The sequence below is a fragment of the Parambassis ranga genome, chromosome 17 (assembly GCF_900634625.1).
Source record: "Parambassis ranga chromosome 17, fParRan2.1, whole genome shotgun sequence".
In the NCBI taxonomy this organism is placed as follows: domain Eukaryota; kingdom Metazoa; phylum Chordata; class Actinopteri; family Ambassidae; genus Parambassis; species Parambassis ranga.
In genome coordinates, this window is record NC_041037.1 from 10,550,569 (window position 1) to 10,577,845 (window position 27,277).

General features: G+C 40.8%; 4 protein-coding genes across 4 annotated transcripts; 1 reads left to right on the plus strand and 3 right to left on the minus strand.

Annotated features, from left to right (window-relative positions):
- Positions 1-2,911: 2,911 nt before the first annotated feature.
- ctxn1 (cortexin 1) lies at positions 2,912-3,187 on the minus strand. Its single transcript, XM_028427493.1, has one exon. The coding sequence runs from the start codon at positions 3,185-3,187 to the stop codon at positions 2,912-2,914; it is 276 nt and encodes a 91-aa protein (XP_028283294.1).
- A 3,564-nt stretch (positions 3,188-6,751) lies between these two features.
- On the minus strand, positions 6,752-14,552 carry LOC114449249 (mitochondrial import inner membrane translocase subunit TIM44-like). The gene is made up of 13 exons (XM_028426741.1): positions 14,473-14,552; positions 13,255-13,359; positions 12,945-13,109; positions 12,777-12,857; positions 12,425-12,574; positions 11,991-12,124; positions 11,793-11,878; positions 11,473-11,565; positions 11,219-11,343; positions 10,838-10,888; positions 10,578-10,667; positions 10,367-10,477; positions 6,752-10,145 (listed from the first exon to the last, which is right to left on the minus strand). The coding sequence occupies exons 1-13, from the start codon at positions 14,500-14,502 to the stop codon at positions 10,026-10,028; spliced, it is 1,341 nt and encodes a 446-aa protein (XP_028282542.1). The 5' UTR covers positions 14,503-14,552; the 3' UTR covers positions 6,752-10,025.
- A 493-nt stretch (positions 14,553-15,045) lies between these two features.
- On the plus strand, positions 15,046-19,387 carry LOC114449251 (ras-related protein Rab-11B-like). The gene is made up of 5 exons (XM_028426743.1): positions 15,046-15,251; positions 16,934-17,129; positions 17,628-17,821; positions 18,219-18,299; positions 18,711-19,387. The coding sequence occupies exons 1-5, from the start codon at positions 15,212-15,214 to the stop codon at positions 18,854-18,856; spliced, it is 657 nt and encodes a 218-aa protein (XP_028282544.1). The 5' UTR covers positions 15,046-15,211; the 3' UTR covers positions 18,857-19,387.
- A 1,734-nt stretch (positions 19,388-21,121) lies between these two features.
- On the minus strand, positions 21,122-26,401 carry LOC114449250 (E3 ubiquitin-protein ligase MARCH2-like). Its single transcript, XM_028426742.1, has 5 exons — positions 26,094-26,401; positions 23,040-23,348; positions 22,754-22,949; positions 22,125-22,334; positions 21,122-21,378 (listed from the first exon to the last, which is right to left on the minus strand). Exons 2-5 carry the CDS (start codon positions 23,222-23,224, stop codon positions 21,223-21,225), a joined length of 747 nt encoding a protein of 248 aa, XP_028282543.1. The 5' UTR covers positions 23,225-23,348; positions 26,094-26,401; the 3' UTR covers positions 21,122-21,222.
- Positions 26,402-27,277: the final 876 nt, after the last annotated feature.

Consider the following 27,277-nt stretch of genomic DNA (forward strand, 5'->3'; position numbering starts at 1 on the left):
CAGCCTGGATGTTTATATAACACTTCAGTTTCAGCTTTAATACACCTAACATAATCGGGTTGTATTTATTTCATATAGAGCAAAATGCAGGTAAAACCTAATGTGCAGACTGGTGTGGATCTATTGTTATTGTATCTGGCTGATCTTTGACAGGAATCACGAAGTATATCTGATTACATTTCCTTCTGCTTCATTGTAGTGTACAGTCATGACAGACTTCTCCTGGGTTACCAGCAGCTTTCAAACACTCCAGGATACTTTCAGGACTTCACAAGGTAAACACACCTCTCCGAGTGTGTGCACAACCTTGCTGCTGCTGAGTAAACCTACAAACTTTACCTTGTGCTTGAAGTCTCAGTTTGTAACAGTAACACAAACACACACAGAGACACATTCAGCTGACAGTCAGCCAGCTTATCTCCTATAAGTAGATAACATCACTACTGTTTTGCAGATGGGCTAATCTTTTTCTCTGTCATGCAGATCTGTCAGGCACACAGCTGTGTTATGACTCAGGTGTAGCATTAATGTGTTTAAAGGACTGCAGAGTTTGTGTACATTTTTCAATACACAAACGAATATGATTTGCATAGTGCCTGGGTGTGGGTGCTGCATCCCTGTGTGTGTGTGTACTGTTATTATTTATATTGTTAAACATACATCTTCTACAGTTACAGTTACAGGCCTGAATGCAAATATTTACAGTGAAGCATGAAGACTTTAACATTAGGTTTATATGTCTGTTGTCACTTTATATGTATGTATTCGAGGCAAACTATGTGCAGGCGTTTCTGTGAGAAAGAAAAACGATATTCTGGAAGGTACTGTCATTGTGAAACAGAGACACGTGACTTGCTGCTAAAATAACAGATATAAAATATATGAAAATAAGAGTCACTCATATCAGATGAGCCTTCAACAGCGCTGTTTTTCTTATTTGCATGTCTGTGTGTCTTTTGTTGCATGCGTTTGTGAGAGGGTGAAGGGAGCTGAATGCCTTTGTTGTTTTGTCAGAACTGTCAGAACCCAGTGAAGCAAAATCTGTCCTGTTGAATGCCAGACTAATGAGGTTGGGGGTTAGGGTGGGGGTGGGAGGATTACCCTGTGCTTTCAACTATCTGTTGCTGCCTGGTAAAGTGGGTTGTTGACCCAACTCGTTATGTGTTATATAGTTTATCACCACAGATTATTATTATTATTATTAATAAACAATCTACTCACTAAAAACTATTTGATTAAAAGTTTCTGTGCTCTCTGCAGCCATGCAGGTTAAGCAGGATGTCATACAGTAAATAAATTGATTGAAATGTCACAGCACATGATGGCCACACTAGTCTATAAGTCACAATATAACAGGGGTCTTTGATTTGGGAGCTGCTGCCCTGTTTAGCGATCACTTTTGATATTCTGATTTGCTTTTATGTGTGCTCCCTTTCTCCAAACAAGCAGTGTGCTCTGATAAGGGTCTAAATCACCCTGCTCACATTTCATCTGACTCTCTCTAAGGGCCGACCCTCGTGAATTAACTGGCTGTGTCTCCTTTTGAGCCCCCGATTGATTATTCGATTGATTTCATTCGCTCTAAATCTTACTTATATTGATTTTAGCACAGCAGCGAGGACAGCCTTTGCTCAAGTAAAAGTTTATGTGTGTTTTTATTGGTGGCTGATGTGGTATATATGTGTGTGCAAATGAATTCAAATGAGTAAAAGCAGGACAAAACAACAGCTTTTATTTTGATAATAATAAAAAAAACTGGAGAAATATTAGGAAAATACATTTTACAAGCAAGCGTTTAAATCCAGGAAGTTGGAACACAGACAATAACAGTCTTTTTGGTCATTTTTGTTAAGGAAAGAAACAAAAATATCCTTGATTTATAAAGAGCCACACTTTAAAAGGTTACTGTATAATAAAGGTACATTAAGGAGCAAAAAGACCATTAATATTAAAGCAATGTCAGATATCCTCATAATTCCTACAGGCACTGTTGAACAGATTTGGCTGGTGCACTGGATGGGGCCTAAAGGCAAAAACCAGGATTAAGAGGGAAGGATATCTGTACATGCATTTCATTTCATAATCATCGTAACTTTATATGACACATATTCAGTCAGCGCCCTCCACGCTGAGCCTCCTCTAAGCCTCTTAAAGGGCGGGTGACATGAAACAGCAAACAAAATAGGCTGTATTAACTGTTACGCATTAGCTTTTATATCAGAAATAAGATTTAGGACAAAAAAAATGCTGCAAAGTTCACTTTGAGGTCAGGTGACTCCCTCAGACGCTTTGGTTAATTAAAAGCTTTACCTGAGCATTATGTGGGAGAGCACAAATGCCACGCAGAATCCAGCATGATTCATAGAAAAACCTCAAACCTCCATACAAACATTTATGACATATAGTTCAGCTGCACTTCTGAAAAATAAATAAATACATCTTAGCAGAAATCAGCATCTAAAGTTTACAGCCTTGTCTTTAAATCTGCTGTAACTGAGCAGATTAGTTTAGTCTCCATGACTTCCATGTCTATCCTGAAGCTCATTTCATTTCTCTTTTATTCAATCAGGACATCTCTGGTCTCTGTTTATACGTCTGCCCTGTGATTTATAAAAAATGTGATAGAATTACAAAACAACAGGCTGAACAGGAGTCATAACACTGAGATACTGATTAGTCTCTCCCTGCAGTCACTAGAAGCATCACACCAACCACAGGACTCCATTCATTACTGTAAAATAATATGGATAGAGTACTTCTGGTGTTACACTGACTCCCAGTACAACTGATTCCTTATACAACAAACAAACAACATAACATATGCACTAATATTTTTTTTTCTTTCATTTTTAGGAGCGGTTCTCATCCCTCACTATGCTCTCAGATTCAAACTTCTCCTCCTCTGTCATCTTTACACCAGCGCATAATCAAACTGTCCTCTGTCCAGCCCCTCCTTATGGTCTGTCCACGATGATGCTGGCATGCTGCTGTATGGGTCTAACAAGATACGGACACAGCGAACCACGAGGAAGAGCAGTAGCAGCACAAGGAGGCCAACGAAGCACAGGGCTGTTCCCTGTTCTGGGTGGCCTGCCATGGGCTGCAGCACCGTTGGGCCCCTGGGGAACCCAGGTGGAGCAGGAGAGGAGACCTCATAGTCCACAACCCAGTGGTTTGCGTCGCTCATTGTGGAAGTGAGGGAATGTTTTGAAGGTTGTACTTACTGTATGCCTTTTGCTCTGTGGTCAGAAAGCATGGCTCTGCATCTTTGATTTCTAAAGCCAGAGGCTGTGGCAGCTGTCAGCTGATAAAAGTCCCACAATCCACAGGGCCAGAAGAAATAACACAGTGCAAATCAGTAGTGCAAATTAATAAGCCCTCTGGTAAAACGAGCAGCAAGCTGAGGCATGCTCAATGAGGTTTAATTGGATTGAACAAGCTGGTGTTCATATGTCCCTTTACTGCTCAGTTGTCGCCTACATATTGATGCTCAGAAGGACAACACACAAGCAGCGGTCACTACCCCAACTTCTTCTGCACACTCCTCCAATTATTCGTCAATATTTTAAGTGTCATCCAGTAGCAGCCCTCAGGCGGCCTTTATTGTGATTACAAAGTGAAGTATAAATCTCAGTGAGTGGCTGAAGATGTTCCGTAGATCAATCAAAGTACCCATGGGCTGTTAAAAGAGAACGTTTTTGTATTCGAATCACTTTACTGCTTAAGCCCTGTTGAACGGAGTTAATTCACTGAAAAAAATGGTCTTCTTCATCCTGAGTTACCAGGAACCTCTTCACATGGAAACAGACTCATCAGGAAGCCTGAGAGAGAGAGAGAAGCAGGGATGAGATATAAACTGATGCAGAGTTGCTGAATGGAGGAAAAGTCAGATTGATTCAGGTCTTGGTACATTTCAAGGGTTATAGATTTTTACAGCCACGTTTTTAAAGAGTTCAACAATTACTAGCAGTGCACAGTCTTACTGTGCCTTGTTCAATCTTCTAATCCTTCTTGTGAGACATGGCAGAAGCTGCTGAACTCAGGTACCCCACAAGATAAATAAATCACAGACTGACGACGGAAGTGGAAGATGTGGAAGAAAACCCTTAGAGAGTTGCTGCACTCTTGCACAGAAACACTCTCCATAGCCATTTTAATGGCCCATGGAGCAGAGAGACATTTCCTGGGGTAGGTGCACTCCTTCAGTCAGCAGATTCTATTCCAGGAGGCTTTGTCTCCCTCCTTACCACCCCACTGATCCTCGCAAAGACACATTGATAGCTCCTCTTCTCTCCGGATGATAGGACTAAAGGGCCAAGTGAAGCTTTAATAGAGGACTTGAGGACATAATGAAAGAAACTGCCTGCCTCAGTATCAATTATCAAATGGCCTGTGGTTACAGTTCAGATGGGAAGGAAAGGAAACTGAATGAACAAGACATGCTCAGCAGCTAGTCAATAGAGAGCCATGAAGTTTACACAACAGGACAACACAAGCATAAGTCAGAGTCAGAGTCAGACCACTTACAACAAGGAAGCTAATGAACCAGTTAACTTAATGTTTTATTGGCAGAATACACATACAGGAGCTTTGGAGGATGCATTCATGCATTCATATTTTCTTAGCAAGACCAACAATAAAGTAACCAAAATTAGGTTTGGGGATTTCTGTGTCTGTGTGTTTTAGGTCATCCAGTAGCTCTGTTCAAGGTCATAATGATTTTTGCAAATTAAACAGAGCCGCAAACAAAGAAGGAAACGCAGCTGCACAGACAGCAAACCAAATACGCCTTTAAAGAATAGAAAAGGATGAGCAGCATCAATTTTATGGCTCAGTGATCCTCAGTGAGAGACCAGCAGAGAGAACAAACAGACAAATAGTAAAATGTAAATTAAATAAAATGTATTATTACAGTCTCTATACTTATAAACAATAATAATGTAAACAAAAAAAAGCCTCTCATAAAAGCCTCGAGTGCTGAGTTCTGACGACAGAGCACACGTAATGACATCTGGCGTTCCTCGTGGCTGTAATACCTGTAATACCCCTCATTTAGACCTGTGGATTATGACAGCAGCAGCTTTGAAAATGTCAAGGACTTTTCCAAATAAAAAGAATGTTGTCTTAAAAATAAACCCAGAATATGGGACTGACTAAAACAGCAACAGCATCAGGTGATGCTCTGTGAAGATGAAGAACACGTGAGTGCACATGTTGCCTCCACTATGTCCACTCAGTCCTGTTAGCCACAGCTTAAAGCTTTATTTTTAATTTAAAACAAGTATTCAGCATATGATAATGATTGAAATCAGTAAAAAGTATTCCTCTTTTAAAAGTTATTTTGATTTTTCTAATATCATCTATCAGATAAACTTCATGCAGTGAGTTTAACAGCTTTTATTCTATGTTTATCCTCTGATGCTGTTACACTTTAATACTGTGAAGGCTGATCTCCCTCTAAAAATCACCACCCTGTGCAGCAGATTGAATTAGAAATATAATTGATAATAAGTTAATTAAATCATTTTAAAGTATTGCTGATGTTTCACACAGATAACTGAACCAACATTGCTCATTATATGTGTGGCATGAAGTTACACAACACCACAGCCTGCCATCTTCATTAAGTTCCCCTTTAGCCATGCACGCCCTGACACACACACACACACACAGCAGCACTACAACTTCCACCACATACAAAAGTTCACAGCCACCACTGTCACATCACGCTAATGACTGAAGTACATAAAATCAGATTAAAACTTACTTTGGAGTCAAAGGTGAGGAGGTGTAATCTGAAACGATGATGTGTGTTCAGCACCGCGGACAGCTCCGAGGTCCCGCACCCTGCGCACGGAGCTCCGGGTCTGCTACGTCCCGCAGCACCTCCTCTGTCTCCGTCAGGGGCTTTAAATAAGTCCTGTGACTTGGAGGGAGCCGCCCCACCTCCACCCCTGCCCACTTATGGCAGTCCCAGCATGGACCGCACACATAATCTTTTCGTCCGGATGAGTAAAGCGCCCAGAGCCGTGTGTGGCTTTTATATTATGTAATAGATCTGCGCGGGCAGGTCTGTCCTTGTAGCCAATATGCACAATAACTTTCCATCACGTTTACTGCTGTTTACACCTCAAAATAATCGTTCTGCAACTTCCTTACACTGATGCTACAGAAACAAAAGTTAACAGGTGAGTGTAAGGAAAAACATATTTCTGCTTACACACCCTGTTTTCTGAGAACTTTGAGGAAAGATGCTGAAATAAGAATTTTATTTAAATATATGTACTGAAGTAAAACGTGCTCACTTATTTAATAGTTTAAATTAGTTTAATAGATTTAAGATAAAGGTAGAACCATATGGTCCATCCATATAAATATGCACATAACACATTTACATATTTTTTTTAAATATTTTTATTAGTTTAAATGAACCCATTAACACCTCTAGTCAGACCTTTTGGTGATCCAGCTTTGAAGAGTTACACTTTGTCTGTGTCATACAGTGGTTTGTTTGGGAGACATCATAGACCACATCTATTAACTCATGAACACATGACTTTTTTGATGGATGACTTGATGACTTCATTACACAAGTTCACTGAACCATAAGAAATTACATGATTAAGGTGTTGAGCCAAACAGGCATACTTACATGATTGTACCTGTGGCTCAGTTCCAGATACTCACTGTGAGAAATAATTAATTGACACAATTAAACCTCTACAAACACCACAGCAGATTGCAGTCCATACACATATCTCCCCTCCCTGTGGCCCCATGGGATCTCTCTGTAGATTTAATTAATAGTCAGTGGATTGTAAGACTGCCCTGAAGGGGTTCGTAATCTAATCACAGTGAGCAGTGCTTCAGCAGGCCACCCACTGTGGCCATAATTGATAAAAGTCTGCAGCCTGTAAGGTTATGAAATTCAGTGTTTCCATTGCTATTATAGTATTGATGTAGATGGATCAGCGGGAGATCAAGCTGTGGTTCAGGAAGAGGAGGTCACTGATGCAGATCAGTAGGACCCATGACAGCAGGTGAGTCTGGCTGGTTGTGCACACCTTACTGTAATCTAAACAAACTTAATATTGTTTTAAGTATTAGGAAAGCAAACTGCGTTTCTAGCTCATTAAGCAAAAGTTCTTTCCAACAAACCTACTACAAAGGTAAAGTCTTATGACACTTAAAATAATAAATAAAATCTTCTTACATAATCATGACATTTGATGGTCTTTTTATTATGTAGACTAGAGCACAGCATGGTGTATTTATGGCAGTGTGGCATAAAGAACACAACATATTAAGGACAGAAAGCACTACTCTCTCCATTCAAGTAGGCACAATAAGGGTGCTCAGTGCTCAGGGGAGTATTTCCAGTAGGATGCTCCCAATATCCTGATTTAAAGTGCTTTATTGTTAACTTTCACTGCCCATAAGAGAAGAGGCTGCAGAAATCTACACTTAAAATGTGTCCACTCTCAGCTGCAGCCACAGTTGAGAGAGACAAGAGTAGACTTTATAGGACTGAAAGTGGTTAGTTACTATAAGGCCGTCCACAGTCATTTATCACTACAGACAGCTGTGGGATGAGTTCTCCTATATATTGTCACTGTGTGTGAATTCTATGGGCACATGTTATTTAAAGCCTGATCTATCATCCCTATACTACCAAATCCATAGGTTTATCAAGCAGTGTCAATGGCCAGATCCAGGGACATCTATCAAAGCATGTCAGCTTTGAAATGAGAAAACAAAACACGCACACACTGCATGCAGTATAATTTTCTCTTTGTGGAGCACAGGCACACACATGAATTCAGAGCTGCCGACTCTAAAGAAAGCTTGGACGAAGCTGATCATAATACAGCACTGTTTATTCTGCAGGCTGATTCCAACTCTTGAATTCTTTGGTTAACTCAAAGTAAAAATAATGGATGGTGGAATTGTGTGGCACACAATTGGACACATGTATAACGCACACTAAGCACAGAGATCATGGGAATCATGGGGAAATGGGGCAACAAACAACTCATATTTCAGGTCAGACATGAAACAGAGCTGGATTAGTTGTCACTTTGTAATCTAACAAAGACTATCAGTATGCAACATCAGCTATGAAGTTATACTCAAGGCCCTGTAAGCTGTAAAGCTAAAATGTCACACGTAGAACAGGTTTGTGCTATTGGCAGGAATCATTTTATTGTAATAAGATATAATCAAATAAGTTATGCTGAAAAATGTCATTTTACAATAATAATAATTATTGTTTAGGGCCCAAAATGACCTAAAACATAAATATCTAACGGCTACTGATAAAACGATCTCACCTATTTCAATTTAATAATTGAAAGTGCACAATTTATTTTGAGCTTTGCCCTGACTGTTCGGTTTTATAGCATTTTATATCATGAGCACACACCCAAGAAAAGAGGTGGCATGGTGTGAACAGGTTAAAAAGAAAGATAATTTGGAGGTTACCAGCAAACCTGACATCCGATTTCTCTGCACAAATATGGATTACTTTGTAGAATAATGAAACCGCCTTACAGTACAATCATAATGTATTCAGTCTTCACTGGCACAAGTGCATGTTCACACAGAAAAATGTCAATAACAGTCAGTACAGTAAAACGCTCATTCATTCATGTTCCTCACCACTTCCCCCTTGATGAGCTGCACACATAAACGTAAACCAGTTCAATAAGTCAAACACCAGGAAAATGTGCAAAGTGATCCTGAAATGATGAAGCTGCCTTAATGTGGTCCCACGAAGGCTGACATGTGATACATGTATAATAACAAGCTTATATTAATATTAATCATAGGTACAATACTGATTCTGACTGGGAGCACAACGCACTGCTTCAAAGAACATGCATGGTCCATTTCAAAATACTGTACACTTACTGTAGCTTCTCTGAGTTTACATGGTGCAGTACATTGCACTTCAACATCACAGCTGAATTTCTGTCAGTGCTCAAGTAGGCTATGTTAAAATGTCTTTTGGATGTATTGACTCTTAAGACACTGAAAGCCTAATGATTTCACCACTACTTATCTATTAATACCTATACATCTATGGTGGTTGTATTTAGCTTGTGTGGCTGCAGACTATCATTAGATTCATAACAGCCTCTCCTGCAAAACTTTAAATTATGTACTTGTGACAGAAACACAGAAGTGTGAAGCAATCAGCAGCTTCCGGTAGGTGTGTTTAGGTGTGACTGCAGTTCGTGGCAATGACAGTAAACAGTGATCAAAAATGGATGAAGTAATTTTTTGAGTTCCTCCTATTTCTTAAAAAAAAGTTTCATTGCTAGGAAGTGGATTTGCAGTGTATCAGATAAGAAATGACTCCACCGATTCCACCTCTGAATCCTTAAACAAAACGGGCGTGGGGGACGTGTGCTTTGACTCAGAGGTGCTCTCATGCCGTCATACTCAGCTTGTTGCTTGTTCAGTAGAGCCAGCAGTGTCTCAAATACACAGCTGATGGTAAAGAGGCAAACATTGTGTCTGTTTTTTTGTGGCCTACAGGCTATTGTCTACATTTCTATTAAAAGACTGTAACTCTTGATGAGGCTTCAAAACAGTAAATCATCAACAGATGACTGGGAATCTATCCACAAAGCTGGCAAAGATGAACTGGACCACCAGATGACAAAATACAGGCTTTGGGCAATGGCTGAAAATGTGAGAGACTTGACACACTTACTGTATTGTACCTGACGCACAGGTTTCGGTTAATGTACCATTCCATTCATCTCCATAGGTGAGTATATTTTGTCAGAGGGAGGTCAAATATGTACATCTGCACGTAAACCCTCTGGGTAATGATGGAAAATGGGAGCATTTGCAAATACAGTCTCTGCCCCAGCAGCTTTCTCTTAAGTTAATGTCCATAGGATGAGCAGGCATACCAGATACCGGTACATCTTTGTATTTTTCCATTCTTCCAGATGTGTCCCAGATGAACCTTTCCACCTGCACTTTTGCTCCTCCTGCTCCTCCTCTCCTTCCTCTCAGAGGACTTGCTCGGTGCTGGAGGCTGAGATGTCCAGGAGCCTCCAGGCTGCGCTGGGGTTCAGCTCCTCCTGGTCTCGACATAATGCCCAAACATACATCATCCTCAGCACTTTCTCCTGTGGCAAGAGGACAAAAGCAGGGGGTCAGAGAGCCAAAAAGTGACAATCACAACTCATTACGTCCTATGTTTATATTATTTAACATTGTTATAAATATTGCTGAATAAAACCTCTGATCTTCAAATGCTTTATAGACCAACGTTTTCATTTCTGTTGTTCACTTCCTAGTACTGACAGCATCTATTAGATTCTGGTGCAGTAATTACGAGTTGACTGACCGGATCTCCCTCCACAATGTCTCCTTTGGGGCTGCGGATCACCATGACAACCTGAGCCTGGAAGGTGATTATCAGCACTGGGCCTTGGTCCATCATCTTACCCATCGCAAGCTAAAACCCAGGAATATAATGAACAAACAAAAGAGAAGAAAACAATGAGTTATCGCTACTGCAATTTTGATATTTATTGTACATAAATGAAACCACTTACATCGATGTTGTCAATGTCGAGGATTTGAGACTGGAAGAGGAGCCCCAGAGCTTTGGCCTGCTGGATGGGGTGAGCCAGCTGACTGTACGTCTGAAGACAAGCAAATGTAAAATTACTGGTACTGTATGACAGTAAAAAAGGACTTGTAGAAATAATAGTTTTCTTTCCTTGAACAGGCCTTGAAGCAAAGTCCAAATAATAAAGTCAAATCCACAACAATCATCTAAACACAACAGTTGAGGAGGTGGTGTTTAACTTACAGCTTCATAGCACCAGTCCTTTAACACATCTAGCTCTCCACGGATCATGGCCTGCAGAATATGGACACAGTTATCAGTTCAGTTTTGTCAGCAACACTGTACCACTAAAACAAATATAAACAGTATTTTCTATTAGTCTACATCGCAACAGATTTTCATTCCATCAAAGCACATTCACTGCAATTAGAAGACTTTTACATTAAACTGTGGCAGCCCACTGACTGCCAAGCTCTGACATGATTTAAAATGGAACCGTATTTCTTTGCTCTCAAGGGTACAGCACATTGCTCTGCGTGTTTCCAGCAATCAAGGATTTGAATCATGTTTTAAGCTTTAAAAATGGAGACACAAACAGTAAAGTCAATGTGAGAATCCGTTTACCTCCAGTATGTTGGGGATGATATCTTTCCTACACTGTTTGAGAAAAGAATCTTTGTCAAAGTTGGGGTCAGCCTTCACGATCTCTGTCAGCACCTCTGACATTTCCGTCTTTGAGAAAAGTCCACCTGGAAACACCCACAACGTCAACAGCAGCAACAAGAATGTGACGAGTTTAAAAGTTCACATTTTGTTTCCGCTAGCATTGTTTAAATTCTAATAACTAATAACTCAGAAAAGTCTTTAGCAACTATTACCTAGAAAGCCAGTGACTCTATCAGTTACAGCTCTGGATGCTCTGATTACGACATTGTCACTTTCATCGTATTTCATCTTCATCTCAAAGAATCCTGAAAGAAAAAGGGAACACTGAGGTTAAGATAAACTGATAAATCCTAAATCTGTTCAAAATCATGAGATCTGCACACACAGTATGAATTTAATTCAAGTAAGGCTGCTGCTGCCACCTGCTGCTGTTACATGGAATTACATATGTTACATACACTATAGATGGTCTTTTGCTGTAAATGAGATTAAATCAAGAATATTTAGGATAATTAATCCAGGAATTTCTTACTGTTAAAGACAACATTATTGTCCTTGAAGTCCTTCCACTGCTGGAACCACTTTGAATCCTTGTGGAGAACGACACCCATAGCCTCCCTGTATTAATGTAAAGATGATGTCATGAGATAGATGCACAAGGCTCATGTTAGGTACAAGATATATTACATCCAAGTATTGATAACTGCAGTGGCAGTAAAGAGACACTTACTCATTGGCCTCAAACACTCTAGTGTCGCCATCTGCTCCTTTAGAAGAGAAGTCACTCCTCTTCCTCAGCTGAGATGGAGCCTTGTAAGGGCCAGCATCGTCAACTTCGATCTCCTTCTTCATGGTTTCCACACTCTGCAGAGAAGAAGCCGATTCACATTAGAGACACATTTGCCTAAATGTCCATGTTAATGCTGATAAAACTTAAAAATCTTGTCAGCTCAGCTTGTTGCCTTTGATGATATAAAGCAAATCAGAATTATAAGAGAAGCATTCCACAAAGAGAAGAAAAAAATAAGTGGATCAAACATTTTGATGAACAAGCACTAAATTGTGATGATAACAGAAAAAAAAACAGAAAATATTCTTCCTAAGATGCCAACACTTGGGAATGAAATCTCAGAAAAGATTTGATATGGTGTTTTCCTTTCTGACCTGTGAGATGGCTTTAAATGCACTGGTTCGGCCTAGTTTTTCGCCTCCTTTAGACACATTCTCCGCAGAGTGTATGGCTGTCTTGGCTGCTTCCTCCACACCCTCCTTGATCTTCTTACCAATGTCAGTACGGCTCACCTCTTCCAGTCCCTTCAGCAAAAAAAAAGCCACAGCTAATATGAATTTAATGATATGATTCATTTAGACATTGACCTAGCTTTTTCTCCATTTAAGGGATTTTTGTGATATATCTGACTCTGTGGCCTGAGGAAAATCTACTTACCGTACACGAAATGACAAAATTAAAATCTGTATCTTGACTCATGAATAAATTCTTACTTCAACACATTACCTTGTTGACAGTCTCTGACAGAGAGTCCAAAGCCTTCTTAAAGACCTCTGATGTCTTCACTGTCTCTGCTTCTATAGATTTCTAAAAGGAAAAGACATATCCACTGTTCAGAGGCTAAAGTCTTAAAATCATAATCATTATAATGTAATTTTTGGTGGCTGCTCTCACATATTTCCTGCGGGCCTGCTGGAGGGCATCAGATTCCTCAAGTTTCTTAGCCTCCTCTCTGAACTTCTTGATGTTTTCCTTCATCTCCTGATTCTTACTGAACTCCTGACGGAGATTATCAACAAACCCTCCCAGGAAACCTTTACGCTCTGAAGCATATCGCACCTAATGAGACAGAGAGACATTAAAAATAGAGCAAAGCAGAGAAACTGATTTCCATCCTCCTAAGATGAAAGAAAACTATTTATCACTTAACTGATACAAACAACACTGAGTCACTTGAATGTAAATGGGGAAAGTCTGTGAATACCTGTATAGCTGCAGCTGGGGTCCGGTGTAACCTGTAAGCATCTCCTCTCCATGCAGAGGAGACCAGAGAGCGGGAGCAGAGAGCCAGGCCATTTTTGCCAATCAGCTGCAATGGATAAAAAGCTCATGTCAGCCACAATTAATGTTGCAACACCTTTGTAACAGCTGTCTTAACAGCAAAGTGCACAAATTCAAAAGCTCTTTTTCTGCTGGCTGGTGTGTAGTGTGGTGATATTTTTTCCATTTGCTGCTTTGCTCCTGGTTATTGAGGGCAGTGCCTGTAACAACCACAGCACATCAATTTTGCACTCATCAAACTAATAAATGATTCATTCTGTCCTATGAAATGATCCTTTTTATCTAGGATAAAAATACAAATAACATCTAGGTATTTGTGGTAGATTAGCACACACCCCCACCTAAAGCCGTATGTGATCACACTGCATCTTGATGATGAGTATAACTGGTGAGTGGTTAGTGCATGCCAGTGTTACATCGATTGCTGATCTTCATCACATACTATATTCTGATGGGCTCTCCCCCACTTTCCTTACATGTGAGAAAGCCATAAAATTGTTAGGTGGTGGCACAGCTCTGACTGTAGATCTCCAGCACCTCACCTTATTACACTTCTAGACACTGTTGGACTATTTCATAACCTGTTTAATACGTGACCTTTTCTAAACATTCAAAATATAGGAGGCACGGTGTTTGCTAACCCCAGGCTGAGTACACCATATGATAAGGTATCATAAAATCGTTTTTGCTGACAAAGCCAGCTGAAGTCCCTGGTCACTGAACCTGATGTAACACTGCATGGTACTGCTATAGCATTTAGCTGTCAAGTTTGCTAATAACCAATCACTGAAACAATGCTTCAACAGCTGGCCTAACGCAAGCTTCCAAATTCTTATATTTATGCCAAATACAAGTTGGTCCTGCGCACACACCTACAAATCCACAAAGTACAACGTGTGGGTTTTTAAACGCTAATATTTGTCCAGTATTACTGAAAATATCTGCCGTGTATCTGATGCAACAAGGCCTTTTCAAACGGACATCTCACGCACTATATGAACCAAAAACAACACAGAGAATTACGCTCAAACAAGACGACATGTAAAGACATTAATAACAAAGCCGTGTAGGTTCGCTAAGTCCACCAAATGATATGCAGCAGCGTGAGGAGCTGAAATAAAGGACATGAATGAGGGCTCACCTCGTAGCACCGACACACGGAGGCTGCCATCTTGATCTTGAAATGCGCGGAGGAGCACGTGCGTCCTTGCTGCAGCCCCTGACGTTCCGTTCGACCAATAGGAAGACAGATTGTAAGAAGGGGGCGTGACCATCTGTCAGGACGACATTAAAGGGACAACCCACCCTAAAACCATCAAAGTTGTGCTTTCATAATGACACACACGGTCTAAAAGAAAATAGGTTTTTAAAAGGGAATTAGAACATTACAAACTATAATCCTGTTTATCATTTGTCCACTATTTTTTCCACTTACTCCTTTAGCCGTTATGATTTTATGCTATTTTATTTCATCATACAAATTGGTGTTATAGGCTATTGTGGTTAGTAGACATAAAGCAGGGCAGACACAAGAAAAAGACACAGAATGACACAATGACAAAAACAAATCAAAAACTGACTATATTAAAATTCGGCCGTGTGCCTGACTCTATGGGCCCCATATGAATGGGCAGGTATCTGCTGGCATGCCGATAAAGGGCGCCCCCTTGTGAAAGGCATGCGCGGTGCAGGGACTCCTCCCCTCCCTCTGCAGAGTTGAGAGCTCTCCCTTTCTGCGGGCAGCTCGCCTTGACAGCCAACACTGGCGCAGAGTCTGGGCTCAAAGCTTTACCATATTTCCTGGCATATAGCGACAATTCACACCCATACTTTTCACATATCCTCTTCCGGAGACAAGCTTTGGAGCGGCCTCGTCTAGAATGGGGAACCGAGACGATGAATACGATTTCTTGTTCAAAGGTAAAACAAAAAAAAAAAAAGAAAAGAAAGAAAGAAAAAAAAGATGACTGCATTCCCCTTTACACAGGCTCACACCGACAGAGCTATGCTTCATAGATGCCTGTAAATCTCTGATTGTGTCATTTTTGCTGAGCAGATGTGCGTCTGTTTTTAAGGAGACCGTTAAACTGCCCGGATGATAGTCGTTATTACAACATAATGCTGTCATTGTAAGAGTGCAGCGCCTGCAGCGATATTTATAGGTAAAGGATGCAACACCCTGTCCGCGCTCAGGCTTTTGATTAAACTTTCATAACTCGTGAAGGAGGATTATATCAGACAGGAGCTGACATTTGATGTTTTCCTCTCATTCCTCCTCATGAGCCTGATGAAAGGCCTATTAGCTTCTACCTGATCAATACGATTCATGCCTGATGAGGATGCTCCTCGGCTTATTGACACGGCTGCACCATCGTTATGCATTTTGGTCTGATTATCAATAGGCCTGATAGCTCGGCTGAGATACCAGAGCCAGGTCCGTGTTTATCTTTACTTGGATCCAGAATGGCTTCCTTTGATCGTGATATCAGCTCCTGTGGCACATTAACATCCCGGGCCTGTTTAAGCCAAAAAGGCCATTTAGACGTAACAAAGTATCCTCTGTGGGATGAATAGGGCATCTGCCGGAGGCGAGGGCTCTCTCTCTCTCCCTCCCTCCCTCCCTCTCTCTCTGTCTCTGTCTCTCATTGCCCGAGCCATCGTCTGTGTACCCGGCCCGAAACAGGAAGGGCAAGGCGGCCTGAAACTGTCGATTCAGGTTTTGATGAAGCCTGTTATCAGCTTCCTGCAGCCCGGACCAGCGCGATGTCGACAGGGACAAAGTTGGGCTCTAGTATTTCCTTTTGTCGAGGAAGAAGGAAAACAAAAAGGCTCCACCTCAGCCCGGTCCTGACACCAGCTCAGCCTCAATCACTTCCCTCCTCCATGTGCTGTTAAACTACAGGAGAGCACCAGGATCTGATAATAATGCAGTTAATCCTGGCAGTGATCAGTCAGATGAATCTCTTCAGGCCAGATGTATACACAATAGGTATAAGTATCAGCACAGCAGTGTAAAAATGGCACAATTTCAAATGAAAGTCCTGATCAAAGCAATGTTATTCAAATATTCTTTATATTAGATATGAGGCGTCAGTGTTAAACAGCATGTTGTGGAGCCAGTCTGAACTGCTTCAGGAACAGCTGATAACCAGAGAGGTCATTAGATTATTGATGTGAGAAGAAAAAAGCTTTCTTTCTTTTTGCTGCTGTTAACACACTGCTGTTTGTAAGATGTCATAAAATAAGGTTAGGAACCACTGGTTCAAAATGTAACAATGAGTTTGTTGTAAAAAGTCTGCATCATAAAAGTAAACATCAGATATGTAAGTGAAGTAAAAAGTACAATATTTTCATCTGAAATTCAACTTTAGCAGCATAACATGACTTAGTAAGAACTCAAAATGGCCAAATGACACACAGTCATGGATAGTCTCAAGGGTTTCTCAACTCTACATGTTGTGCTTGAAACGTGGTCAAGGAATAAGATGCTTTAAAATGTTCAGCATATTAAGGATTCTAGTAAATGCATAATAACACATAAAACATGAGCATCCCCACACATACTGTATAGACACCTTCTCTTCGCCTCTTTCTCTCCACAGTTGTGTTAATTGGAGACTCAGGTGTTGGGAAGAGCAACCTGCTCTCTCGGTTCACACGAAATGAGTTCAACCTCGAGAGCAAAAGCACAATCGGGGTGGAGTTCGCCACTCGCAGCATTCAGGTGGATGGCAAGACGATAAAGGCTCAGATCTGGGACACAGCGGGACAGGAGCGGTACAGAGCCATCACCTCAGCGTGAGTCTGCCCGCCCCCTCTGTGATGCGCGGATACATCTGCATGTCACCTAACACTCCTCGGTGTGGGGAAATACTTCAGTGATGGTTCATAATGAGGCAGATTGTTGGGTGCTTTCTACAACAGTTAAAGAGGAAGAGAGGAACTTCTGTTTAGTTAGCAGCACTGAAACTGCAGGGGAAGCAGCATGTTTAAATCATGATGAGTAAGAGACCCTGTGCACACAAGTGCATCTCATAAACTGTAAATAAATACACAAATAAATAAGAATGCACAAAAGTAACTCTGAAAACAACATGTGATAAATTCAGTCGCTGATGAGGATCTGCCACCCACATTTATCCCAGCAGGTGGACTTGCTGCATTTTCATGACAAGCAGTGAGTGTAGACAGTGATTTGAAAATGTGACATCTCATAACTGGAACAACAGTCTCTCTATAGACCTGCAGACTCCCAGAGATTGAACTCATGAAAATGTGTCTCTTTTGCTGTCACAGATACTACAGAGGAGCCGTGGGCGCGCTCTTAGTGTATGACATAGCCAAACACCTGACTTATGAGAATGTGGAGCGCTGGCTGAAGGAGCTGAGGGACCATGCTGACAACAACATCGTCATTATGCTGGTTGGCAACAAGAGCGACCTGCGCCACCTCAGGGCCGTGCCCACGGATGAAGCCCGGGCCTTTGCAGGTAATGGAACATCTGTAGATATTATCCTCCATTTAAAGGTCCAGTGTGTACAACAATTAGTGGCATTTTGTGGTGGCGTGTAGGAGGACCTGTGATGGCCTGACACAGTGTAGAACTTGAGTCAGTGTTTGGTTTGTCCATTCTAGGCTACTCTAGAAACATGGAAGATCTACATCAATTCATAGTTACAGGCAATACACATAATAGACAGTAATTCTGAATAAGATATTTGATTTTACCGAAGATTTATCCTAATCAAACACACTGCCCTTTAATGCATAATAACTTGGCCTTTAATGTACATGTTCTACTATATAATAAATACACAAAGATCATTTTTGCAATTTGTTCTAATTTTTTTGAGATCTAAATCAATGTTTTCTTTCTGCCCCCACAGAGAAAAACAATCTGTCATTCATAGAAACTTCAGCTTTGGACTCTACAAATGTTGAAGAAGCCTTCAAGAACATTCTTACAGGTACAGTATGTTGTTTATCAGGGGAGGTGTGAGGATGTCAGAGCTAACAACAAACATGTTTAGGTAAAGGTCAGCTAAAATTTAGCATGACACAAAAACCTGACTGGTCTGGTCTTGGCTGATATTAACACAGTTAATCATGACCTTTACAGGTAACATAACCCTTGTTTTTAGCTTCCTCTTACTGTTTGTTTTACATGTAGTGTAATGTAGTGTAGTGACAGCAGCATTGACCTACACAATATTGTAGCCATATTTTAACTAGTGAGGGTGTGATTTAGTGCTGTGCCATGTGAGGGGGATGTACAGTATATAAGTACCACTGCACACTAGCTAGGTTGTTTCATTTTCTGCATCCGACTTTCACAATTCTAAGTGAAAACTTCTTGATTTGTTTCCATTTTTGTTCAGAAATATACCGCATTGTATCACAGAAGCAGATTGCTGAGCGGTCTGCCCATGACGAGTCTCCAGGAAACAATGTGGTGGACATCAGCGTGCCACCGACCACGGATGGCCAGAGGGGGAGCAAACTGCAGTGCTGTCAGAACCTGTAACCCACGGCAACTGTCCCCTCCTCACCTGGGTCAATTATTAATTGAAATCCACAGTGTTGATAAGGTTTTTATCTGCCCGGGGGTGTATTGTTGTCTGAATCTTCACTTTTTTAGACGAGTGGATTTAGTCCCATTATGCCACTAACGATCAATCCCTGAAAGAATTGATTTCAAATTGTAATGTGACCCAGGTACAGTCTGCTACATTCTAGTGCAAAAACAGGACTGATGGTAAGCAGCTACCACAGTTAATCACGACAGCATAGCAGAACAGCCTTGCCTGAGACCTAGTTAGCCTAAATATCCCCCCCTGGTTGTCGGCACATGTTGGAGGTCTGGTTTTTAAAAACCTGCCTGTTTCAGTTGTTATCAGCAGTCCTGTTTTTGGGCTTCTCCCTGTTCAGTCATCATCTCAAAAAAGTGGTTGTGGCGCTGCTGACGCTTATTTCATTTTGTGTAAAATATGTTTCTTTTTTTTGATTTTGATAGCTTGTCTGCTCACATACATTATATTAAATTTTACAATATTAAGCTGCCGTGCTCTTGTTTTTCACAACAGAATGACGACCTAAAAGACTGAGCTACAAATTATCTGTCAGAAAAGAAGAAACAGCTCATTTGTGCTCGACAAATGTGTTCTCATTCTTCAGAAAATCTTTTGTTTTGTGAAATATAGGTCAATTCTTCCTCTTAGGCTTCAAACTGTTATTTAAATGAGACCATCTGGGAACTTTAAAGAGGAGAACATTCTTTGGTGGAACAATAACAACTAGACACTGCAGCTAGACAAGTCAAACAGGTGGGAAACCACAGTTTTAATCTTTATCAATGTGTGATGTTATGTTTCATGTAAATAATGTTATGTAAAATAACAGAATTAGTGCTGCAAAATAAATGTAGTGCAAACTACTGTGGAGACTGTAATTTAAACACAGGCATGAGTAACAGACCTTTGGTGATATTGCAGTTGTAATCTATGACTGAGCAGGGACCCTGGCGGAAAAATAATATCAAAAGTTATGAATACTCAGGAAAAGGATCATAAAATCTCACCAATTAATCATTAGATATTTGATGTAGTTCCAAAGCGGATTACTAGAACCTTAAAGTTCTAAAGCCACCGAGCAAACTGCATTTCACATCAACTCCAGGAGTCCCTCATGTTTTTATTGCACAATAACCCAACTTTCCAGGGGATGCAGCAGGAAGACTACAATAACACAAAATACTTTGTTTAGCATGTGCTGCATACATTGATTGACATCTGAAAAACACATTTATTTTTCTTTTTGCATCTTAACCAGCCTGCTCTGACACACTGTGTTTCTGTACAGGTCAAACAACTGTACTCGTAACAATTTCCAACACCGGTATCTCCTCTATTAAAAACTGCATTTCATGTGTGTGTGTGTGTGTGTGTGTAGGATATTACTACTGTTCGTTGCTAGGCAGCTCAGTTAATGAATGGTGCATTTACAAGTGGGGCAGGGCTGTTCGCTAATGCACTTTTATGACAGTAGAACATCGTCCAATTAGAATGTAAACACTTTTCCACACCTTCAATACTATACTGCTCTGCAACAGTTGGAGTTAGTGTTATCCCATATACTACAATCTTCACTGGCTCTTTGACAAGTGTGATAAATACATGATGCCTTGGCTGCTGCCTAAACAGAGAACCGATCTTCTCTCTTCAAACAGCAATGAAAAAGCTTAAAACTGGAAAACTAAAAAGGGGTCAGATTATAGACAAGGACATTAGTATGAGCGACTGTCGCCCTCTACTTGTCAAAAACAAAAAAGAAACAGAGTATTCACAGATAGACTTTGTCAATCTTGATTTCAGATCATTATCCTCCACAGGGCTATTGTTGACCCATTGTTCAAAAACAGCTAAATACATTGTGAAGGGGCATGAGGGAGTTACAGGTAGTGAGTATGTTTTATATTATACTGTAGTAGCATGCTGAATCAGTTATATCCTGCTACATTAGCTTGTGTCTTAGTAATTCATAGGTTTGCGTCACTGTCACTGACACTGACACTGACATAAGGTTGGGCTGGTTAGTCCATTATCCATGTGTCCAGTTATTCACACCCCAGCACCGGCTGTCTGACGACAACTCTGTTTTCATCAGCTATGACTCCAGGAATGAGTTCTTCCCCAAAACCACTGTTTTGTGGTCGGCCAATACCAATGTAGTTTACATCAAGTGCTTCAATAAAAGAAAGCGGAAGGAAAAAGTACCTCTTCCCTCAGAATGGTCCATATGAAGTGCAAAAGTTTATTAATATGATTAATTTTGTTTTTAGAGAGTGCTTCAGTGGGCTTTGTTTTAAATATTCCTCTCTGCACCGCTTAGCACTCATACGATGGTCTCATCAGTCATTTTCTTGGTCGACTTGGTCGGCACAGAACGTTGGGTAGTGTGCGCCCCTTTCATGTCGGGCATGAGCAAGCGCACTTTCTGATTGGTCCTCCTCCACTCCGAGTATAACTGACAGTGATACCGAAAAGACACCTGAGAATGAATGAATGGAAAGCGAGAGGAGGAAGACAAGAGGTGACAAGAGTGGAGGAAAAACACAGGTGTCAATGAAACTGACACAAAGATATACAAGACACAGTTGTGTAATTCTTGCATGACAGGTACTCAAAACCGGTGAAAAGAAGGGCCAAATTACACAGTTGTGGGCTTATTTTTCCTAGTCCTACATCTCTATGGAAACTGAATCATGCCCTTCTCCTTACAGAGTAACAGAAAAATTGAAATCAAATTGCACCACAACTTTAACAGGCCACAGGGATCAATATAATATATATTAAAAATAAATGAAACCTTCATGTGTTTAGGCAGTTTTCATGCATTCCTACCAGCCTTCAGGGATAGAGGTAAATGATTATGTTTCTAAGATGTTTTTAGATTCATTTAACAACACAATGTAAAGAAAGGCAGCCCAATTAAACTACTCCAACTTATTCTCAGCATTTTTCATCAGCTATGCGTGTATGTCCAGGCATGCACTTTCTGGCCAGCAATGGAACAAAAGATTGCTTTGTGCCAGAGAATCACAAGTTGCACATCTCCACCCCAGTACTACAATGTCGACATAATCAAGAGACAAATAAATCTGTGGATAAATGTATGCATGTAGGCAACCTACATGGATAAACGTATGGGCAAAAGCTAAGACAGAGAAATAAACAACTCTGTGCCAGTATCTTAAACACATTTCTTATAAGTGAACAGCATAATGCTTTAGTTACCAGTGTCCAGAGGATGTAGATGGTAAAGAGAGCAATGGTGAGGGCAATAAGGCCAACGGCCTCAATTTTACTCTGCAGCTGCAGGTGGTCCTGGGCTCCCCTCAGACACAGCCACCCAGAGATAGCTGCCAGGGGCGTGATGAGAAGGAAGCAAGCCATGTCGCAAAGCAGCGTGCGCTTCTCACTGCGAGGGCCGGGATCCTTCAGCCACTGAGTACAAGAGCAAAGTCAATAAGTCACATGGTGCTAATAGTCTGTTGTACCGACCTTTGCTGATGATAAATTTACATGATTGGTTACAACAAAATCTGCAGAGAGAACTTGTAAAAAGGTGCAAGCAACCCCAATTAATTAATTATTATAATACTACTGAAAAGAGTTGAATGAGTAAAAGATGTTTATGCAAGATGAGAGACCAAAATTATTGTGCATGATGAAGACGCTGCTTATTGGCACACACTCCCTGTGGCTTAAAATTAATCTTAGACTCTATCGAAGTACTTACAATAATAGCATAAGGCCAAAGAAACAAAAATAATCTCTACTGCTTTAGAGAGATTTCTACTGCTCACTGCTCCACCTCTTATAACACAATACAAAAAAGACAGGAAACATATTAGGCCTCTGACCTGTGTGAGTGGTTGTGGTCGCCGTTCAATAGTAAACTCTGTGTGACAAAGTTCACAGTAGCTGGTGTTGGAGGATGACAGCCACTTCTCCAAGCAGCTCTTATGCACTTTACCCAGAGTACCAGCGCAGTCGCAGGGTGAAAGCAGCGTCTCCCCTCCAGCTCCCTCATGACAAATCCTACACATACTAACATCACTGCACACAAGAAAAAATGGTGACAATTAGTCAAGTTCTCTCTACTTGCAGTACATCCATTGGACCAACATGTGAGCTGATCAGTCTTACCTCTGCAAACTCACGGCTTTGACAACAGTGGAGAGTGGGCGGCCATCCTTAGCCGTAACCTTGGCAATGTACTGGGCCTGCGTGGTAGAGTCAGACTCCTCTGAATCCTTAGAGGCATCGAATTCAGCATTCCCACAATAATCACAAAGGGAGCCAGGTAGGTGGCAGCACCCCGATGAAGACATGGCTCGCTGAGGGTGACAGCGATGAAGATGATGGTGGAAGCGACTTCAAATTGTAATCCAAAAGAACCTGACGTGTTCTCCTCTCCTCCTCCGTCCACCTACAGAGCAAATGCCTTTGTGTATGCTGAACAGGAGACAAAGCATGAGTAACTTTAATTATAGAAGAGTGACTGGATGAGCAGTCTACATGCAATAATATGCTACAATAAACCAGAGTACTTCATATCCAAGTTTCCTGAGGCCAGGACAAAACCTTAATCTGATTACTCAAAACAGAATAAAGTATGTAAAACACAGCAGGACTTCACATGAAAACACACACACAGACACCAGAAAGGCTGACCGATTGTTAGTAAGGTAAAGCAACTGATTTCCAGCTTCTGTGGTCAAAACAGCTGTGGAAAAAGTACATTATGCTGGAAATAAACACAGACTGTAGATGATCATGTCATGCATCACTGTCATTCCCTCCACTGGTCTATATTTGTATCAATGCATCATATATTGTGCTCATACAGCGTACTGTACTCTGATTTGGATTTTAGTGACACTTATACTGTTATACTCTGTACTTAACTGCATTTAATGTCACTTGTAACATGATACCCTCCGGCACAAGAATTTCCTTCGGGATTAATAAAGTCTAGTCTTGTCTCGTCTCGTCTCGTCGAGACAATTCCTTTAGGGTTGGGCGATATTGGCAAAAAAAGTAATCACGATTAATTGTGGCATTTAGCCGATAACGATTAATTTGATGATTAATTGATGACAATTGCACTTACATGTTTTTGACTTTAAATTGCCACATTGTTCTAAAATGATACTGACAAATCATCAGTCAAGTTAACTCCTTCATTCTAACAGGTTAAGCTGGTAAGTAGCGATTAGGCACCAACCAACTATGTTTGAAATATTTATTGATAACAGATGCACAATGCACAAACTGCTTCAAAATAATAATGAAGCAAAAAGTAACTTTGTCCTTCAAATGTTCTTATCTTAAGGTCACAAAGCAGTGCAAATCAACATTAAAATTAAACAGGACAAATAAGTCCAGAAAAAAGTCACATCAGTGATTATTTCAAGGTAAAAAATGTGTGCAAATTAACCTGCGACTGAAATATGTCACACACTAGTGCATGTTTTCACTCATACTGTAGAACAGCAGCAGAAAAAACAAACAAACGGGACAATTAAAAAAACACATTTAAATGTATGTCTGTGCAAATCAACTTGCATTACGTTCTTCCGGTGCTTAGTTTGGTCGTAAGGAGCACACTGACTAAACGTATCGCGGATTCTCGGCTGAGTGGAATTCTTTCCAATATATGCTGGAGGAGACCTCGCTGTTGTAATGTTTTCCTACCTTGCTGTGGAGTCCCTAAATAAAGATCGGAAGGCAGCTTCTCCAGGAGTTCATTCTTTCGATACAGAAAAAATTCGGTTACTATGGCAACAACCAACGCTCCACGCTTCACACCTATTGCATGTCGCGTACGCATGCGCGGCACTATAGACTACAGCTGTAGCCGGCGTTGTGGCCTCGTTGCGCTTTCTTCGGCTTTCTTCGTACTCCGGCTTATGGTGACAGACGTTGAACCTGTATTAAGAACGTGCTGCTCTGCATCATTTAACTGAATACCACTGCCTTCCGCCATTATTGTTATTGTGGGCTCACATGTACGCGCTTGAGGGTGACGGTGAGAGTACGTCGCACACAAAAATGCGTCATCATGACGAGCCACTAATCGCCGTAATATTGGCAAATATTGATCAGTGACAGTTTTTCTGACGATTAATTGCACACGATACGATTTTTGCACAAGCCTACTCCCCGTGAGAAAGAATTGCCACAGGAATGTTGTGTTTATATAGGGAAAATGTATTATGTCATTTGATGCTAACTTGGGAACATGTATCGGTGAGCATGCAAAGCAGTGGCACTTCTGTTCCTGCAACGACAGATTTTATCATTTTAAAGTAACTGGCCACTAGTCATTTCTCAAATGCTCCTTCTATGCAGAGTAGGATGAATATTCATGTCTTAAGTTATACATCTACACCCTTACATTGCAGGGAAATGTTTAAAATGTCACTTCTTTTGATATATGCTGCTACTACAACCTAATTTCCATACAAGGATTAATTAAGTAAATGTTAAACTTAAAATTTCTCATAAGACATCTAGGATGGAGGTAAAAGTATACCAGGCAGTGTGTTTTAGTCAATTTAAGTAATGAATAGATTTAGGTGAATAAAAAGAATCCACTTTCAACATACTGTGTTGGCACAGTATGCACCACACTGCAGTGAAAAGCGTTTGCTCTTCAGGTAGACCTTGGGGACACTGGGGGTGGGGTTCAGGTGATCAGCTAACCGGAACAAACTGTGTGCCCCCACCTGTCACTGCAATATGTTCCCCAGACTGATACTGTCAACAACGCAATCTTTATCTGAGGAAGCACTATAAAAACACTGATGTGTGCAAGAGTGTGACACTTTACAAAGCAGGCACCGATCTAGCTGCTATTGCTGTATTAAAGTGTAACGTTATTTATCAGGGCTGCATCGTATTATTAATCATATTACTTGTCAGGAGAAGAACAGCTCGGGCGGACAGGATCAGACAGCTGGAGCGGTGTCAATCTATATATCGTTGCCTTTTAGCATGATTAACAGATACAAATCCAGAGCTAATTATGCCGATATGTACATGGCTGATACAGTAACGACAAAGTCAAAATTATCTGGACACAAAAGCCCCAGGTAAACTACGTTAGCATGAGCTGACAACAAGCTGACACATGATACTAACACACAAGATCTTTTAATAACGGTAAGACACAAACGTTAGCGTAGGTATACTCACCCAACGGCCTATATTTCCTCGCTGGCCTTGGCCTTGGCCCTCCGTTGGCCAGACACTAGCTAGCTGAGCTAACTGGACAGCTCTAGCTACAAACTATGACATTGACATCTAAACAAAAGCTGGCGATACGAAGCGATACAAATGGCAACCATGTGAGCTGCACCCTCTCCATGGCTGACAGTCTGTCTTCCTCGTATGTTTGGTTTGAAAAGGCGAGAGGAAATGGCTATTCCTGACAGGATTACTAGATACTGCTAACGCGGCTAACAGACTAGCAACGGGCAAGCCTACCTCGGCTTCCCTCAGCTGTGTACTGGTCATGTGACACAATGCTGCCTTCACAGTCAGTAGTAATAATGGAACAACAACACACTACACCTCTTAATCAGTTGTCAGAGTGGGAAATGCAACGTGTATTCTTGCTTAGAAGGAATTAATGAGACATTTAGTGAGCATCTTATGCTAATTTGGATAGAAAGCTGCATTCAAAACTAATGATCGAGTGCGTTTTTAGGTACTTTTGTCTTATAACTCAGTTTATCATCGGATTTGCGCAAGAACATAACATAACCTTAAAGCCAAGCAGTTGAAAAGAAAACAGCGTTCGGTTTAGTATTTTAGTGACTTGTGTGCAGTGTGTTTATAGGGAATAATGACACAAATAAGGACACAAATGCCACTTACGAGGCTCGTTTATAATGCGGTCTCTTTGCAATTCAACGCAACATCAACAACAAAAACAGTGCTGTCTTTTTTATCACTGGGCCTAAAAGTTTCAGTTTCTCTTATTTTCTTATTGTCAGTTGTGGGCAAGATGTCTACGGGAGAACTAGTATTAAACTCCAGCGGAGGACAAAAAAAACATCTGTTGCAGTTGTGTCCTAACAAAACCGCTAGGTGGCAACATTAATTCAACCCTGATGTTTGCATTAAGAAGCAGCTTTTTAGTGATGCTGCTGCTGCTCCAAAGGTGATCTCAATAACATCTATAAATGCAAACGAAATTCTTAACATGACTACATAAACACAACAGCAGTAAACATATATATAATACAAGTATGAGGGTGAATTTAAGTGTTCAGTATGCCCACTTCTGAAGATACCTTGTTATGTTGTTATTCTATGTATTTGCTAGAGTAATGTCTGGCTAATGGACAACAGTTGAAAATTAAATATCTGACAAA

Bases quoted from the DNA above. Each gene is read 5' to 3' on its own strand.
- ctxn1 (XM_028427493.1), bottom strand. From the start codon at position 3,187: ATGAGCGACGCAAACCACTGGGTTGTGGACTATGAGGTCTCCTCTCCT.
- LOC114449249 (XM_028426741.1), bottom strand. From the start codon at position 14,502: ATGGCAGCCTCCGTGTGTCGGTGCTACGAG. The intron at 12,858-12,944 runs GTGAGAGCAGCC...TTTTCCTTTTAG, and splicing joins AGCAGGCCCGCAGGAAATAT to AAATCTATAGAAGCAGAGAC. The intron at 12,125-12,424 runs GTCAGAAAGGAA...TCTTCTCTGCAG, and splicing joins CATTTAAAGCCATCTCACAG to AGTGTGGAAACCATGAAGAA.
- LOC114449251 (XM_028426743.1), top strand. From the start codon at position 15,212: ATGGGGAACCGAGACGATGAATACGATTTCTTGTTCAAAG. The intron at 17,130-17,627 runs GTGAGTCTGCCC...TTGCTGTCACAG, and splicing joins TACAGAGCCATCACCTCAGC to ATACTACAGAGGAGCCGTGG. The intron at 17,822-18,218 runs GTAATGGAACAT...CTGCCCCCACAG, and splicing joins TGAAGCCCGGGCCTTTGCAG to AGAAAAACAATCTGTCATTC.
- LOC114449250 (XM_028426742.1), bottom strand. From the start codon at position 23,224: ATGTCTTCATCGGGGTGCTGCCACCTACCTGGCTCCCTTTGTGATTAT. The intron at 22,950-23,039 runs GTAAGACTGATC...TCTTGTGTGCAG, and splicing joins AAAGCCGTGAGTTTGCAGAG to TGATGTTAGTATGTGTAGGA. The intron at 22,335-22,753 runs GTCAGAGGCCTA...TCTTGTACTCAG, and splicing joins GACCACAACCACTCACACAG to TGGCTGAAGGATCCCGGCCC.